This window comes from Phaenicophaeus curvirostris, chromosome 4 (genome assembly GCF_032191515.1).
Source record: "Phaenicophaeus curvirostris isolate KB17595 chromosome 4, BPBGC_Pcur_1.0, whole genome shotgun sequence".
In the NCBI taxonomy this organism is placed as follows: domain Eukaryota; kingdom Metazoa; phylum Chordata; class Aves; order Cuculiformes; family Cuculidae; genus Phaenicophaeus; species Phaenicophaeus curvirostris.
Genome location: NC_091395.1, coordinates 15,081,655 through 15,099,215, shown reverse-complemented (window position 1 = coordinate 15,099,215; position 17,561 = coordinate 15,081,655). Strand labels below are relative to the sequence as shown.

Below are 17,561 nucleotides of genomic sequence, written 5' to 3'. Positions count from 1 at the left end.
GATCAAAAATGTGGTCTTATTACAGCTAATTAAAGAAGAAATGTACAAGTGGGAAAACTTTGGGTTTGTGTTTCATATGGTCACAGAGACTGCAAAAAGAAAAGTGGAAATTCTTAGCATTGTATTTATTAGGTTTTATTTTCTTATTTCACAGATTTTGAACACCTCTGTTAAAATCTTCATGTCACTCAGTGATTCTGGTGGCCTAGGCAGAGCATATGCAGCTATAGCCAAGATCCTGGTAAGGTAGGTTAGCATACCCTTGTCTGGCTGTCAGTGCAGATTCATTCAACTGTGAAAGACTCAGATTGTTAGAGGTCTGTCGCTTCCCATTACTGACTGCTTAAATTTTAAGCAGTGCCCTTCTTGCAGTAAGTGACCCTTTCATCAAAAGTTATTTTAAACTGGTACACGTTTTTTTCAAGTGTATGATCTAAGCTTTTCTTTACCTGTAAACTATAATATGTCCTTTCTTTCCACATTTTGGGGGCTTTTTAAATTTTTTTTTTCAGAGTTTGGGAGGGACTTTGCTGGTAAATAGAAATCCAGGCATGTTTTCTATGTTAATCTTGAAGAAAATCTTGAAGAATGTAGCAAGCTTCAGTAGGAATCTCCCTGTAATCTTTTCTAGACTGTAACTTTCCACTTATTGTACTCACTTTTTCTGTGGAGGCATTTCTGCTTTGTGTATGTGCAACTAGATCTAAATCTGCTGCAGGTAAGATGCTTATTGTCAGTGGTTTTGTTTCAGCATTTGGCATTAAAATTTTCTTCTAGGTGAATTAGTTTGAAACTACTTCAACTTCTTACACAAATAATTTTGACCTAAAGTAGTCTAATACAATTATCTTATGACGTAGGAAAAGAAGAAATTAAGTGAAGGTTGCAGCTTATCCTTGATTCATCCTATGTTTTGGGTCTATGACACTTGATAGAGGTTAGGAAATTGTATATGTAGGAGGACTGGTCACCACGTTTATTTCAGTGCATGGAGCAAATTCTCCTGTTTGAGTCAGATGGTTTGCCTCTTGGCCTTTTAGAGCATATAGGGACCAGCCACAATCACAGATCTCTTCAGGTCTGTGTTGCATAATTTGTGGCTGTTTATATTCTGAGCATCCATGGTGTTCAGTGACAGGACAAGAGGCTATAGGCACAAACTAAAATATGCGCGATTACATTCAAACACAAGAGGATAAAAATTACCGCAAGGGTGAATGCTGGAACAGGTTGTGGAGTCTATGTACTTCAAAAGCCACCCAGAATTCCACTGAACACAGGCCTCCTCTAGTTGATCTGAGCAGGGCAGGTGATGGTTATCTCCAGAGATCTCTCCCAACCTACACTTTACTGTGATTCTGTGATCTTTGTCTTAAAGAGTCTTTTTGGATAATTCCCTTTTGCCATGTAACACTCTCTAATAGAATGCTTTCTGTAACCCAGTATGTTGGATATTTCAGTCCAGCCTACTTTCCAAAATTCAATAACAGCATTTTTCATGAACAAAATGTTGCTCGTCCAGCTCTACTGGTCCTTCCTTGGAGGGGAAAGCGTATAGAAAAATGGTTTGATAAGGCAAAGGGTGAGATTAAATAAAATGTAGTGTTTACTCTTGCCACCAAACTTTTGGATATTTACTTGTCTAATGTGTAGCAAACAAAATTTCAGGCAAGCTTGTTCATAAAATATGGGGTAAATGCATGAATAATTACTGTTGATGACAGAATCTCCATGCCTAGCTTGATCACTTTTTCTTTACTTGTATTTTTACCTAATCTAGGCTAGACTTTTTAAATTTGATGGATAACATCTTTACAAAGAAAATACTAATGTTTCCCTAAGATAGTGCAAGATTACCATAATATCTGTGAGAATTTGCACTGATTGCCTTGTGGCAGGTTGGAGAAAATGTCTGAGCCTTCCCAAGTCACTCAGAACTTGACTTTGGCTTTGGAATTTTTTGTGAAATCTTTGCTGCAGACCTTTCTGCAGGCCATGGGAAACTGAAATTCTCTATCATGTGCATTTCAGCATGTCATTTTCCAGGGAAAAATCTGACATAATAGCGTCATGTTCTTGACTTATTCTGCCAGTGTCCACCATGGTAATGACTTCTTGTGGACACATGATTTATACGTCCAATTCAATCACATGAGCAGTCCTATAAAAGGTGCATATTTTCATAAAAGCCTAATAGAGGTAAAAATCTCATAGGGCATTTTAGCATGAAACTGGAAAATGAGTTGCTGTAGATATGTAATCTCTTCTGCTGAAGTCATCATAACTGTTCTGTGGGATCATGAATGACTACATCTTTAGGAAATTACATTTTATGCATTTAGGAAGGTGATGTCTAAGGAGATAGAAAGTATATGGCTGTATAAAATAACATGTAGATTTTTGAAGGAACTATAAAATATTATCCCTTTGAGTAGGAAAGACCTGTTTATCAAGTTATCAGGTCTTGTGCAGGATAAAGTGTTTCAGTAATCCTTCTAGTATACTTTAAATATTGCAAGCTGTAGTGCTTTTAAAAGTACTTCCTTTGAAAAATTGTTAAGCGGTACCAACTGATTGCTAGTTGGCATAAGTGAAGTTCTAACCGTGAGAAATATCTTTCTGATATGTATCAAATTGATTTCTCTTTGCTTGAAAGAGGTTACATGCCCTAGCAATTTTCATATTTTCTATACGTGTAGCATAGGGTTTTATGTGAAATAAGAAATGGCCAAAAATACATCAAAACATTTCTATTAATTCATGAAATTAAGAAAACCTTTTTACGTTTTCTCCTGTCACTGATTCCATTTGCTTTATTACTTTCAGCCTCTGGCCCACAAACTTGGTGGCACAATCAACAAACCCCTTAGTGGCTGTTTCATCTCTGCTCTATTTGATTTCTCCACTCTGAGTAAATGATTAAGTTTTCATGCATTGGTTCAACCAAAATCTATGTTCACTCAACCACATCCTTTATTGATTACTTCTACTGCAAACAGTAGGCCATGTGTGATATACATAATTGGACAGTTGTCAGGGGATGTGGGTGTTAACAGTCCTGTTTTCCCAATTGGAAACTGGAATCACCTTGATACACAAATATTCTGCACTGTTTCATTCTCATTCCTTGGGCCACAGAGTCCTTTTCCTCAGAATATATGTTTTTAACTCTCAAAGGTCTGGTTGAATGGATTTAATGATTATACCATATAATATGCTCTTCAAGTTGCACCTGTGCACTGCATATAGAAAACTAGAAAAACTGGAATTAATATTTGTCTAACACTTTAACCTTGTCTGTTAACTTATATAAATCATTTGCTGTATTTCTGCATGGAAACGTTTGATTTTCTCTTCTTAGGAAAAAAAATAGGTTTAAAAAAAATGTTATTCTAAAATTCAGAAGACTTTTGACATTTGGCGGTGTTTCCAATAAAGTATGTTTAGCATTCTGATGCTATTAAAATACCTAAATTAGGAAGCTTTAGTAAATCTAACTACACTTGTTGACAGCTAAGCTTTATAGTACCATATAGTTGAACATTTCAGGCGTGTTAGTTTGCAGTGGTTTATCATCCTTTTGTAGCAATCTAGCTCATCTCTGTCGCATACAGCTAATCACTGCAATACTGTAAATTTACAGACATGCTTTGTGTGTTTCCTGTTCCAGGGCAGGCAAACCTTGCTATAATTATTCTGGTACATAAGACAGAGAATTGCAGACTTCTACCAGATATGGAAAGCATCATATCCCTAGTGTAGTTCATAATAAAAACTGTAGTGTCAATAAACCGAATCAGTCATTTGACGCAGAAATATAACTTGATGGTGTTTTAAATTGGTGAGAAAACAAATTGCAGTGCCTTATCGCTTATAGGAACTTCTATATCTGTGAGTTTCTTAATTAAGACTGGATTTTCTGTCTTGCTTTGTGGCTTGACATTTAGCAAGCTACACTCCTACATTAGTGACTCCAGTTCATGGCTAATATTGAGGTCACCTACAGTAACACTTCAGCCTTAAAGGGAAAAGAGTCCAGTGCCTTACTCACAAACAAAACCAGATGTCTATCTTATATCTTGTAGTCATACTGCAGAGATCTTATGTTGTTAATATGACTGACTTTATTAAAAAAAGGAAATCTGCAAATGTTATTGTCAAAGAACATTAGCCAATTTTCAACTTAGATTCAGCTGTGACCTCAGATTGCTCTGATCTCTCTGGGGCTTTGGGGGTGACACCTGCAACCCACAGTTTATGGGCTTGCCTGTGTGACTCCAGCAACCTTTGATCCACCCAGCCAAAGTGCAGCATTACACTCGGGGAAAGGCTGTCAACTGCAGAACTAAGAGACAGCATCAGTACCATTACGGAGCTGCTCCTGCACCACCAGGATTCTGGAGCAAGAAACGGCAGCTCTGGATGGCAGGAGCACAATAAGTCTTACTGAAAAACTAGCCTTCTTACCTCCTTTACCTATTTTGTCAGGATGTGGGATCCAGCCGTATTGAAAATGTTATCAGCTGCTCAGCAGAAAAAATATTAAGATAATGGAAACTCAAAAACTCCAATAGGATAATCACCTGCGTTTTCATTCTTGGCCTTAAAATATAGCGCAACATTCTGAAGAAGAACTTTGTTTTCCTTCACTGCAAGGATCCAGTTCTGCTCTCAGAGATTGTGTGAACTAGTCTCATTGGTCTCAGCACAGGCAGTCCTGAAACAACAGTCTTGGAAATAAAATCCAGTAATGGACAAGTCATCACAAAGTAAAGTTACCTCAGAACAGGCAGTTAGATCTTCAGCATTTGGTGAAGCCATCTGAGTGAATGTTTAATTTTGTCCCTCTCCTTTTCTTCAGTCAGGGAAAAGCAGATGAAACATTTAAGTGCTTGGAAGAGTTTATGAAGGCTGCTGAGGACCCTCATCTAAGCCAAAGCCTGGTGGATGCACGTGTATTACTTGGGAATATTTACAATTTAAAAGTAAGTACTGGTTGTAGTAATGATGTCAAACAGCTGGGTTTAATTCATGGTAAAAATCTGGATTTGCATATTGAGGTGACCCAGAAGAATTTGATCCACGTGTTGTATCTTACAAGAGTTACCAAAAGAGAAGATACTGTGTGACTAAATAAAACATGCCTTAAATTTTTGGGAAAGTTGAATATTTCACACTGGGTTTTGCCTCAGAATGGGTGATGAAAAAGTCCAAATTCAAATAATGAATAATTTTCGGTGTTGTGAAATATCTGCATCCAAATCACCATTTGGTCTGCATATGCCCATAAAGAGTCAACAGTTAACACAAATGAAGTTTTATTGCAGTATACATTGCCATTTTTGCTACTTTAAAATGAATGTATGCTATATTGCATACTAATAAGCAGATTTTAATCTTTGTTTAATTTCTTCTCTACGTTCTCTTAGCAAACTTTGATATGGGTGCTAGGTGATAGCACCAAATAGTTTGGTAAAGGTCTGTGTTGGTACTGGAAGAGATTTCTCTTCTGTATGCCTCCATCCAGCCTGATGGCTTTGGTTTGGCCTGTTTAGATCAATAGATAGGCAGTGACAGACAATGTTAAGCTAGAAGTAAATAAGAAACTCCCTTTATCATGGTTTCTAACATCTTTTGAGGTGCTTCTTTCTGATCCATGTGCCTTATCCTCTAGGATGGATGTTGTAAAGGCAGCAGTTCTGTTGGCTGCCTGTCTAGATGGTGGTTTCTATGCTTACTGTGTCCATTACCACAAATAGAGATGCAGTGCTTGCACTGAAGTAGCACTTCATTTTAGAAATCACAAAGGTTAAAAGCATTACTACAGAAATGAAAGATTTGTGTTGAGCCCTTTAACACCTATTTTAAAGCTGAAATACTACATGAAATAAGTAATTATTACAATAAGTAATAAAAAGAATTCAGTCTGCAGACTGGACAATGTGAAAATGATGAAACGCTTTCAGTATGAATTAAAAAAAAAACCAACAACCTTTCTAAATCACCCTTTCTAGTTTCTGTTGCTTGGTTTTGTCAGAATATCTTCTCTATGCATAACGTATTGAACAGGCTACTTGACCCTTTTCACTTACACTACCCCCAAATGCCTTTTTCCTGTATTTTTCTTACAGAGAACTCCCACTATTGAAGTTGGTGGCCCTTTTTTTTTCACAAGGAGCAGAAAAATTTTTTACTCTGCGATCTCTAAATTAGCCTGAGAACCTTCTATGTACATATGTTCTTAGTATAAATGCTGTATTTTCCATTGAAAACTGTTTTAAGGTCTCTAAGAACTTGCTGAAGTAACTTTAAATGAAATATGAAACTTAGAAGAAAGTAGGTTGATGTGATACTGTGCCTAATTATTCTACTACTAATCTGAAAAATAATCAACTGAATTCTGTTCAACTACTTTTCTATCTCACTGTTTCTGCCACCATTGCTAATAATTCTATGAAAAGTTGACAGTTTTAGAATTAACTTTTTTCTTATGCTCTAAATTCTTTCTCGGTTCAGAATTTGTTGCCTTGAACTGGGGTAGTGGTGTGGAAAGGAATAAATATGATGAGTTAATCTTAGTGACTTACATAAGAGATGTTATTTAAATATACCTAAAAAAAACCCTCTGTAAGTTTTACAGTTCCCTATTTTCTGTAACGTAGTTTCTGCAAGGTCAGCAATGGTTACCAAAACTGAGTCTAAATTAATATTTCCACACTTGATTCACTCCCTGCTCGACATCAGCTGTCATTGCTGCTATTGTCTAAATTGTCATTATTAGGGTGTTTTTATTCAACTTTGTACGTTCCCCAGTGATACAATTTGCATTAGTACTGTCCTTCTCGTTGAATTAAAGATATCTCTATTTATGTCCAGATCTATCCTTGGGGACCTTTTGTAAACTGAGCATATAACTTTTGCTGTTCTTCCCAAATTCACTTTGCTCTGTCCATGCTGTTGCTGTACCTTTACAGCTCTGTCATCTCATTGTTCCATCAAAGCCACTGCCTGTCTTTGGTGCTATACACTCAGTTCCTGCTTTCTAGCCATTACTGGTTTACCCATACGTTTGCTTCTTGTTTCCTAAAATGCCTGGATTTGTGTTCTGTGCAAGCATTTTGATAGGAATGGTTGGACTCAATGATCTGGTGGGTCTCTTCCAACCTGGTTATTCTATGATTCTATGATTAGGTCTAATTTATCCCAGTTTGTTAAGCAAGTTTCTTACTTAATTTGCGAACTTTGATGGGGTTAGCATGATGCACTCCATTACTTCCCTTTACTCAAGTTTCTTAGTCTGGTTTGCTGCATTCATCACTCACTACTTCCCTTAACCCAGTATATTTCCTATAAGTATGGTAGGTAGACGTTTCTGCTTTTTATCTATAATCCTACTGCTTATCGTTATTCATTGCTGTGTCCTCATAGACCTGATTCTGCTTTCCTGCTGTATTAAAAAAGCCTAAAGATTACCTGAATTTCTGTTACTCTTTTCTCCTTTTCTAATTACAGGCACATTTTAGCAGTCATACAAACTTTGATCCCTAAAAGTGGTACCAAGTGCAAAATGTATCAATTGGAGTCTCTCTTCCTGTACTCTATGCAGAAGGTACCTTTAATCCTACTAAATCAAGCTAAGAGTAAAAGGATAAGACAACTCTGAAAATGTTTGTCATCAGGGCAGCAGAATTCCACATGAGCTGGGAGAACTGGAAAGCGCTTTCCAGGAAGCAAGCAGGCTATTCTTAATGCTAATGACAGATATCTAGAAACTGCCACAAGAAATTTGTCTAGCTCTGAAAATAGCCAGAACTAATTCATTCAGAGTAAGGTAAAACACAAACAGTTCCGTAATTACTTGCTCGCAGCAAAGCCTTTTTTTGCCTTGTCTTGTTTGTTGATTTGTCTTTTTCACAAGGATGCCCAAATTTCTGCTTAATAGGCTTCCCATCAAGATTGTCACTATAAACAATCCATTAAGAGGAGAGAGCTATCTGTAATGGTTTTTAAATTTTTTGCTCTTCAATTATATTTAATTCATCCTTATTCTTCTATTGTAGTTTGTAACAATTTTCAGTCTATTCCTGGTTTGTGTTTGCCATTTGGCATATATTTACTTTGTCCGGTTTTATTAATCTATGCCTTATTTACATAGACTGTATCAATTCTAGCTTTCTGCACTGCATTCTTGATGCATCCTAATATTTTTTTTTGACCTTACTAGATATTAGAGCTGGCTTGTGTTTAGAAGAAGCCACTGCAGAGTTGCCCGTGTTATTTCAAAGCCACTTTCCTGAGCCTGAGATAATTAGAACCCACTAAAAGCTACAAATAATTCAGGCAGTATGAATAACCTCTCATTTTCTAAAGAATTAATTCCATTTGCTATCACATAACCACTCAGGTAGTAGTATTAGGTGCCTTTGAAATTCCTCAAAGCCTTGCAAAAACCTTCTTTTTTAACTTTTTGACGATCTTGCCAAAATTTTCATCTAATTCTTTTTCTATAATTAAACATTAGACAATAGTGATAATAGAATGTGAAGTCATTGCACACTGCCACGTAAAATACCAAGACAAAATGTGCTATCTTTCAAACCTAGGTTATACTACCCAATTTTGATGACAGATGTAATTTATTTCCCAGCAATTCAATCTCTTTGTCTTTAGATTTCTTCAAACCTTTTATTTATGCTCTGTTTAGGTCTGGTGGTATGCTGCTTTTTACATTACCATCTCTCTCTCCTGCTACTCTTATTTTGACTCCATCTCTGATGGTAACTCAAAGTAGCTTCATGGCAAAGTAGAAATATGCAAAAGATGAAGAAATGTAACAAGATTTTGGTTTTTAGCTTTTCAGCAGTATTCTTCAGCCTATCATGATTTTCCCTGGTTTTCTCTTTGTTCTTCTTTGGTCAAGAAGTTGAGGAGTTTTCTTTCTATATCTCACATAAAAAATTGTTCTGGATATACTTTTTTAAATTTCTCTTAATTTATTATCTGCTATAGTTTGTACCCCTTTTTTACTGGATTCATAGATGTTGGATTTCTGTATTCTGCCGGACAAACAGATAACATATTTGGGCTTTCTATTTAGCAAGAGTTGGCTTATATTTCTCCTACTGTTCCTTATTTTGTGATTAGGAACATACCCAGTTTTCAGCATACCCTTGCTTCCTCCACAAATCTGTAGGTTTTAATTTATGTTCTTTTCTGTGCTTTAGATCTCTTATCCTCTTTTTTTTTTTCCCCCCCATTTTTAAGATTTCTTTTCTAAAATTTAGTATCAAAATAGTAAGTTAGGACCTTTCCTGCCATGGAGACGTTAAACAATGAAACAATAGCAATAATTTCTAAATGGCCTGGCTGGAATTAATACTAACTCTTAGCATTGATATACTTGGGTTTGTGCATTCAAAATGCTACACAGGCAACCAGAAAACGATTCAGTTCCTGAGAAAGATATGAGCAGTGTTATCTCGATTTTAGAGGTTAGGAAACAGCAAGGGAGAGTGATTGGCTTAATACCATGCCATGAGTCATTCTGTGGGCTGGTCTCTCAGCTGCAACATCTCTGAGGTGCCAGAGGAGCAGGCTCTAATGTCAAGGTAAAATACAGGTGACTACAAGTAGTTTTTACAATTCTTTTCTCTTTTTTTTTATTTTCTCTCTTCTTTACTAGGGAAACTATAATGAAGCTTTTGAATCTTTCAGTCAGGCTTCTGAGGCAGCAAAAACTTTAAATAGTTTGCCCTTAGTGGATGAAACAAAGACTTACTGCGGCATTGCGAAAGCTCATAAACTGATGGTGGCATTTAACAGCCGTATAGAAGCAGAAGATCCCATCAGCCTCAAGTACCTGCTGGCATGGAAGGATAACAGAAGTGACATGTGCACTGACCCTCTTACAGTTGGTAAGACATTGGTTATGAAACGCATTAGTGCTGTATTGTCCTCAACAGTTAAGTCATTTTTCTTGTAGAGTTTTATTAAATTATTTCCTGGATTTAATCCTTCTGCTGAATGGAGGTTAGATTTACTCCTTTGTGTGCTTATTTTAAAGACTGAATTAAGTAGGTTTAAGTACAATATAGCAGGGAGAAAGGAACGAATTGTAGTTGTTATGAATGGTAATTTACTTTTTTCAGTGTTTTCCAAAGCATCACACATATGAGCAAGCAGTGATGTATTAGTTTAGTCAAATACTGTTATTTTTAATTTTTAAAGAAAAGATAATAAGGATCTTCATTTTCAGTCAGTTTTTCAAAGTAAGAGGTAATTTCTGCTTGATATAGTGAATGTAATTCTGTAACTCTGAATTCAGAAGAACATGCTGGGTTTTTTTCGGCTTGCTTATACTTGGCATTGGAGGAGGAAAAAAAAAGGCAACTCTGGGATTCCGTCTTCCTTGTCTCAGATAAAGAGAAGAGGAGGACTTCTCTTTTCACGGGTTAAATTTTCTTTACTTTTTTTCCCCCAGTACCCTACATTAATAAAAGACAAACTGATTCATGCATCTTCAAGTATTGATGCTACTAAACTGTACTTTACTGGGGAAGGAAGAGGGATAAATCTACTCCACCTTAAAACTTTCCTCTCTGCATTCCTGTGGAGAATGTGGATCTGGTGTACAGTAGGAAAAAATGACAACTGGAGCAAAGTCATAATATGTATGGATCTTTAGAGTTACTGTGTCCAAATTCTCTCAGTTATCATACTTTTAAAGAAAAAGTTCTGCTTGTCTTGAGTTTTGTTGTGTGTCTTTTCCTTTCATGGATTTGGTACAATTAAGTGTAAGTTCAGTTGTGAATTTTAGATATAAAATAAGTGGTTAATAGTCTGGTAACTGAAGATGTTAGCAGTTTAACCAGAGCCAGGATACCAGAGGCAACACTAGAAGAAACTCAGAATTGTGGAATGAGGACAGTCATCGGCATGCTGAAGAGATAATAAATTACATAGCTCTGTTTAGAGTTCCAGAGTTGGTAACAGGGCAATTCTTTCTTAATAAGAATACTTTTCTTTTTCAGTTACTATATATATTTATGATTTTTTCCCTCAATAAGTGAATATCCAGCATACTCACAAACAGATTTGTTGGGTGGTGGAGTTAATTGAGTGCCTGCCTCCTGCAACGGTTATTAAGTTCCTAGGTCTGTAGCACAGGTGCTGTGAATTCCAACAGAGATGGTCAAAGAACAATCCAATGTCAAGCAGTTTATATGCATTCCATACAAAGATCATTAGCTATAGCTGATGTAAATAGGAGGCCAACAAAAAACCACAATGGCAACAGAAAAAAAAACCCACAAAAAACCCAGGAGCTCCAAGGGGATAGTGTGATCCTTGTATCTTCAACATGTATTTTGCTTCTTGCACCTATAGAGATTTTCTGTACAACTTTTGTACATTGCTTTTTCCAGCCAGTTGTGAAACTCATTTATATCCTGAAACAATACGTGCCCCTTTAAGCTCAAGTTTCGTGCTCCCCTTTAACAGGACTTCAGGGATAAAAAGAATATGATTAGGAAAGCCCTTTATGTCCTGGCAAGCGTGGTACCAAAACAAGTTTTGCCTGCTGAGATTTTCTTCCTTCTATATTTTTGCCTAGTATGCTCTCTGTTACTTTCGGCATTACAGTTTTCATTTTAGTTCCAGTTAACTACAGGAACCCTGTGGCTACTGCATATTTAGCAGCTCTTCCAGTTCAATATCCTTCTTCTCATTAGTGCTCCAAGTTTACTCTCATGATACCCAGATTACATCCAGGAAAACATAGTGTCACACTGTCAGCACAATCTGTAACATTCTTCATGTTTTGTGTGCCAAACCTCTTGTTAGTACTGGCGTTACATTTTTAATAGCTTTGTCTGGCAGAACATGACCTGGCACCGATTCAATATTAGGATCTACCACCTTTGAGTTTCAGGTACAGACTTTTTCCTACCTTCCACGAGAGTGTCTGCGCATCCTCTGATGAACTTATCACTTTGGAAATTCCTGCTGTGATAATAGAACAGTATTTCTAGCTCTTTCAAACAGCTCAAAAGCACTAATCTACTAGATTTTTCTTAGTCTTTTTGAGGTTGAAACAGTGAAAGACAAGATACAATGGCAGTTCTTAATCTGCAGGGTAGTTTAATGAAAGGAAGGAGGAAGGTAATAAGTTTTTATTTTTAACTGTTCTGACTGATTTTTCTGCAAGAAAAAAAAAAATCAGAGTAGTCTCTGTATTCCTAGGGAAAAGAAATACTTAGGCTAGTGGAGGAACGATGACATTTAAATTCAAGTACTGCCATATACCTTATGTCTTTCAACCAAGGCTTATTTTCTAAATCAATTGTTTCGATAATCAGGCAGAAAGAAACATTAATTACTCAATTTACCTCAACATTTATTAATAAAATGGATGTTTTGACCAAAGTTGTCATGGACAGAAGGGATGGGGCTGTCAGAAAACAGTGTTTATAAATGCAAAGGAGAATGTGTTTCTGTCTGCTGCATTTGACTCAGTCGCCTGACTTCACTTACAAGAGAGTTATTTGTGCCATTATGAGATGCCACAGCAAGAACAAATACACTTTTATTGATCTTTTTGTTTAGTCCAACATAAAAAAAATTATCAGCAGAATCAGTGGGCAGAAAGCCTTGTGACAATTGTTTTCTTGAGAAATATTATGTGTTCTTGACCACAATTTTGATTTACGTTTCTTGGCTTTGGAGAACTTTGCAGAATTGACACATTTTCCCACAGGTTTTCTGTGTTTGGTTTGGTTTCATTTAGTTATTTTTTTACAGTAGCAACAAATGCAGCATAAATGATTGTCTAACCCTCATTGTGAAGTCTTATGATCACTGGAATTATCCTGTACCATCAACTTCAGTATGATCAGAACTATTTCTAGCACTCCACAACTGAGCAGCCTTCAACATGATTTAAAATACATGCATCAGCTAAAAACATAGCTTGGAAAATACAATTCAGTCAGTTTTTGTTCTTACTCACGGTATGTAGTCCCTCAATATTCTTTCTCCAGCTCTGTCTCATAGATGTATGGTACGTTCTATAACGTGGAAATGTCCCTTTTGTCATTCTACCAATTCACGTTTTTAAAAGCTCTTTAAGATGTTTTATAATATTTGTTCTGTAAAAGATGTGACTAGCACAAAATTGTTAATAGAGATCTTAACAGGTGCATTTTAGACTGAGCTTTTGTATGGCTTTGTCATTCGTTAAGAGGATTACCCCTAAAGAATGGTAAAATCAGAAGCGAGAGATGAGGTCAAAGATTACACTAAACAAATTCTGCTAACGTTTCTCTACTGTAACTTACCACAGCCATGTAATTTATGGGCCATTTTGGTAATAGTGTCCAACAGTAGAACAGCCTGCTTCATAATGTGATAAACTGCCTTTCTACTGTCTCTCCTTTCTGAAGTACAGTAGTTCCAGGAAAATTTCAAGCATTACAAATCTTGTCTTTCTTCCATTAATAAATTGTGTGAGTTACCTCAAATGCATGCTAAATAAAGCTGTTATGGCGTAGCACTGTACCCAAAATGCTTGACTGTACTTCAGCAAATCAAAACTAATCTTCATCAGGAATGTGCATTGTATGTTATACTTTGTATCTGCCCAGTAAATGTTCATCAGTGGTAGCAGATTTTTTTTTTATCTGAGAATGTTTAAGAGAAAGAAAAGATGCAGTGCATTGATCAAAAATATAAAATTAGCAAGTCTTTGTGTAGTACATTGATATACATCCCTAAAATAGTTCTTATATGATGTCAGTGGAAAGGTAGAGGCTTGTGTTAGCAGATTCCTTTCACTGCATATTTCATATCTAAAGCTCTGTCGTAGATTTTGGCATATCACAATACTGATGTGGGACTACTGAAATTGTGCATGTACATGCACTCCCTCGAAGACACAGTTTGTGTGTCTGTTATATGTTTGGCTCATTTATTACATAATGAAGTCCACTCTGCAGTTAGCGTGTGCAGAAGGCAAATACATAAGCATACAGACTCAATATTTTCTTTTAACATGTTGCTTCTTGGTAGTATGTCATAGGGTTTTGTAACTAACTTGTTGAGTAAACATAATTAAATGTATATGCTGTCAGTGATAAAGCAGCTAGACTGAATTCTAACTGGACAAACTATGATTTTCTTCAGTCATTGCTGTAAAAAAAGGAATGATTCAGACCTTCATTTTGGAAGGAGAGCATGCCTGTGCCTCCAATGACCTTCTGGGCCACTCCTCTCTCTCCACAGCCTGTTCACTGTGCAAGAGTCTGGAGATAAGACCTGTAATGGACTCTCCCTCAAGTTCTATATGCTTATGATTTATGTCAGAATTATACAAACTGAGAGTCTATTTAGTTTTTCAGAATATATCATTAACATAACCAAAAGCCATGAGAAATTGGGAGGATTTTAGAGATAGATTTTGGTGTTTTCAAAAATACAACTGGACATGAATTATACACTTGTTCACATTCTTAATTTATAATCTTAGTTCTTATTTAGGGAAAGGAGGTGTGAGGCTGTCCCTGTGCCAGAGAAACAAAGGCTCAATTCTTAATAAATGTGTTTCAAAAGTAGCTCAAATGCTTCAGTGTCCCCTGCTGAAATTCACAGGATGGCTTCTGCACGTTTTTGTGGGATTGATCAAACAGAATAATTTACTCACTCCTGGAAAAATACCGTGGTTGGAAATGTCAAAATATATACATTTAGGAAAATTATTAGTGAAAACCAAAAAAGTTCAGAGGTGATTCTGTCATTTTTTTTTCCTTAAAATTTTCTAAACTTGCACTGCCTTTCCTTATTTACGTCACCAGCACTCATCAGTTGCTAAATTTTAGTTTGTCTCACTTTTTGTTTTGGAATATCTCTGTTATTTTTTGTACTGCTATACCTTTGATAACACTGCAGAATGCCTTAAGTAGATGTTGAAAAACAGCATACTTCTATATAGATGTTGATTACATGGAACAGCTGTGTTTCAGAAAATCAGTTCATATATCTTATTTTATTTATTGTTATTTGGCGCTTGGTTTTAAGTATTTGATTAGGTCTGCTTAGTGATATACTCTGTTTTTAGAAAGTGAGACTGTTGCTTGGACTACAGAAAAATCAAGTGTGAAGAGAGGAACTGAGGGTGACAGGGAAGGTTTTCAGCACATTGTGATTAGTGGCTGGGCACGGAAGATTCTCATTGAAGAGTCTGAGAACACAGTTTAAACACTTATGTCAGTTTTGCCAGGAGTGCAGTAGTTTGTTCTGTTTCCTGCTGATGGCTGATGTTAGTCTGAAAAAAAACCTTTTTAATTACTTCCTTAAATAATTAGGAATTGCTAGGCAGGACTAGATCTAGGCCATGTCTGCGGACTGACAGTACCAGACTTGAGAGGAAGATTCATAGAATATATATTAATGTTTCATCATGGAATAATGTGTTAGATATTTCTTCATCATCTTTGCCAAGATAGGTGTTATAACTACAAAAAATTCACTATTATCCTGTCTAATGTGATTGTGAGTGTTCTTGTCATCTACTGTTATGTAAAAACATCTTCACAGGAGAATTTGGACCTCATCTAGATTTTTCTCCCACTTGATATTTTCTATGGAAACATCTCATCTCACCGTGTATTTGCTTTAGACACATCCTGTGCTAAACATTGTTGGCATCCAGCTGTGTTTTCTCAGACGAGCTTTCTAGATCAGCAGAAAATGGTTTCCTAAATAAGGTGAATTGTTCTTTCTTGTGGAAAAAAATGTTGGAAGTGATGTTCAAGCTGCAGTATATTGTCAGACCCTTTAATGTAGCTTTGTGCACTGCACTGTCAGTACTTCTACCAAAAGCAGAGTCCCTTACTGGTTTAAAAAGTGAAGATTCTCAGGACAGAAGCTTAGTCCTGCAATGATTCTGTAGGACATTTGAATGGTAAAAAAGAAAACTAAGCTTTTGCCCAAAAAGATTGTTTAACTTCTGGAGAAATCCTTGATTTGGGGGCACTTAGAAGTTGCAAGTTTGTCTGCAGTCCAGAGCATAAGAAAAGCATTGAAAAAGAGAAGAGTCATAAAGCAGAATAGCAATCTGCTAGCAGCTCCCTGATCTTTGCAAAGGAGGAATAACCAGTTGGCATACTTCAAACTGGCCCTAGGGCTTCTCTGTGTGTGCCCATCATAGGCCCTTTTCCTTTGCTGCATATACGAGCAGAGATGTCTGCAGTGGTTTTAGCTCTTGTCCTCAAAATGGAAAATTGATCCCCAGAAAGAACCAAAGAGCAGACTTTTATGTTTTTGTTTAATATTGGGAGGGTTGTTGTCATCTAGACTTCATAAAGAACCTTTTATTGGCACTGTCTACAAACATGCCAACTGAGAAAGATTGACCTAAGGCCAACATGAAAACAGTTCTCTGCTGCAAACCCTTCCCTACCAAAAGCTCCCCAAGAATCTTTGGACCCAGAAAATCAAAGCCAAGACAAAGGAACTGTATTCAGTGCATATTTTCTAAAACAGAACCATTTCAAGAGTCATTTCAAGAGTCACAACTGCTGTATCAAACATCTTCCTTCTCCTTGGTCTCCCAACCCAGCTTTCTTTGCTGTATCTTTGAGGGCTTTTTTCTGAGATGCCTTCCCCTGCCTAGACATAATCTTTTATGTTCCTCATAATCTTTTATGTTCCTCTTTTGCTTAAGTAACAAATTGCTCGTTTTATTAAGACTCCATGGTCTGAGGACAGTCTAGATTTAAATTATTTACATTTAGAATGAGCCAATTTATTTTAAAAAGTGAAGTGTCGTAATTCATACTTCAGTCAATGTATTTATGAAACCATATGACTTTTGCCAAAAAAATCCAGCTCTCTTTTTATTCTTTTTCTGTAATCAGCAAGAATGTTTTGTGATTTTTTTTTTTAATTGTTTCTTAAATAGTTGTTTTCTTTTTGTTTCTCCTCATTCCCTGTCTGTTCTGTGCCCTCTTTTGTTCTCTCTCCTGTTCTTCACTTTTATATTGCAAATTATTCTCTCTCCCTTTTTGGCCCCACACCTTCAATCCAAATCCCGATTTTATTTTCCAGTGAATATTTAAGGATTAAAAGTCAGATATCTCTGTACCCAGTAGCTAGCATCTCAATCTACACATTCTTAGGTGTGTCTTTTGTGCTTGTTGTAGAATCAATAGGGGTTTTTTTTAAGAAAGTTATTTCAGCTTTTTTCATACTTATCATTTTGGCACTGTTCTTCATGTTCTATGTTTTTTATTACATTGTGATCAGAGAATACACTGGAAAGAATCACACTTCATATTGAGTCTCTTGGTAAGCTGGTTAATAGAAAATTGTGAAGTATCAAAATAGCCTTTAAAGAGATCTTAATCACCTGTGTGAATGGATTGACTAAGTTTAAGTATACAACCAGGTGATTAATTAGCTTGAAGATCCAAATGCATGCTTAAGTAGATGACCATACCCTCAGGCTCATCCACTTGCTTCTACTCACTCAGTTAACCATTCAATATTATCTGTAATACAGAATATTT

The 17,561-nt window shown here is 36.3% G+C and overlaps 1 protein-coding gene across 6 annotated transcripts in view; it reads left to right on the top strand.

Annotated features, from left to right (window-relative positions):
- TTC29 (tetratricopeptide repeat domain 29) overlaps positions 1 to 17,561 on the top strand; it is a 288,808-nt gene that overhangs the window by 231,022 nt on the left and 40,225 nt on the right. For all 6 annotated transcript variants that reach the window (XM_069855337.1, XM_069855336.1, XM_069855339.1 and 3 more), the window contains 3 exons: positions 155 to 246; positions 4,862 to 4,985; positions 9,683 to 9,914. In XM_069855337.1, coding sequence (XP_069711438.1) covers positions 155 to 246; positions 4,862 to 4,985; positions 9,683 to 9,914 — 448 coding nt within the window. The remainder of the gene's footprint in view (positions 1 to 154; positions 247 to 4,861; positions 4,986 to 9,682; positions 9,915 to 17,561) is intronic.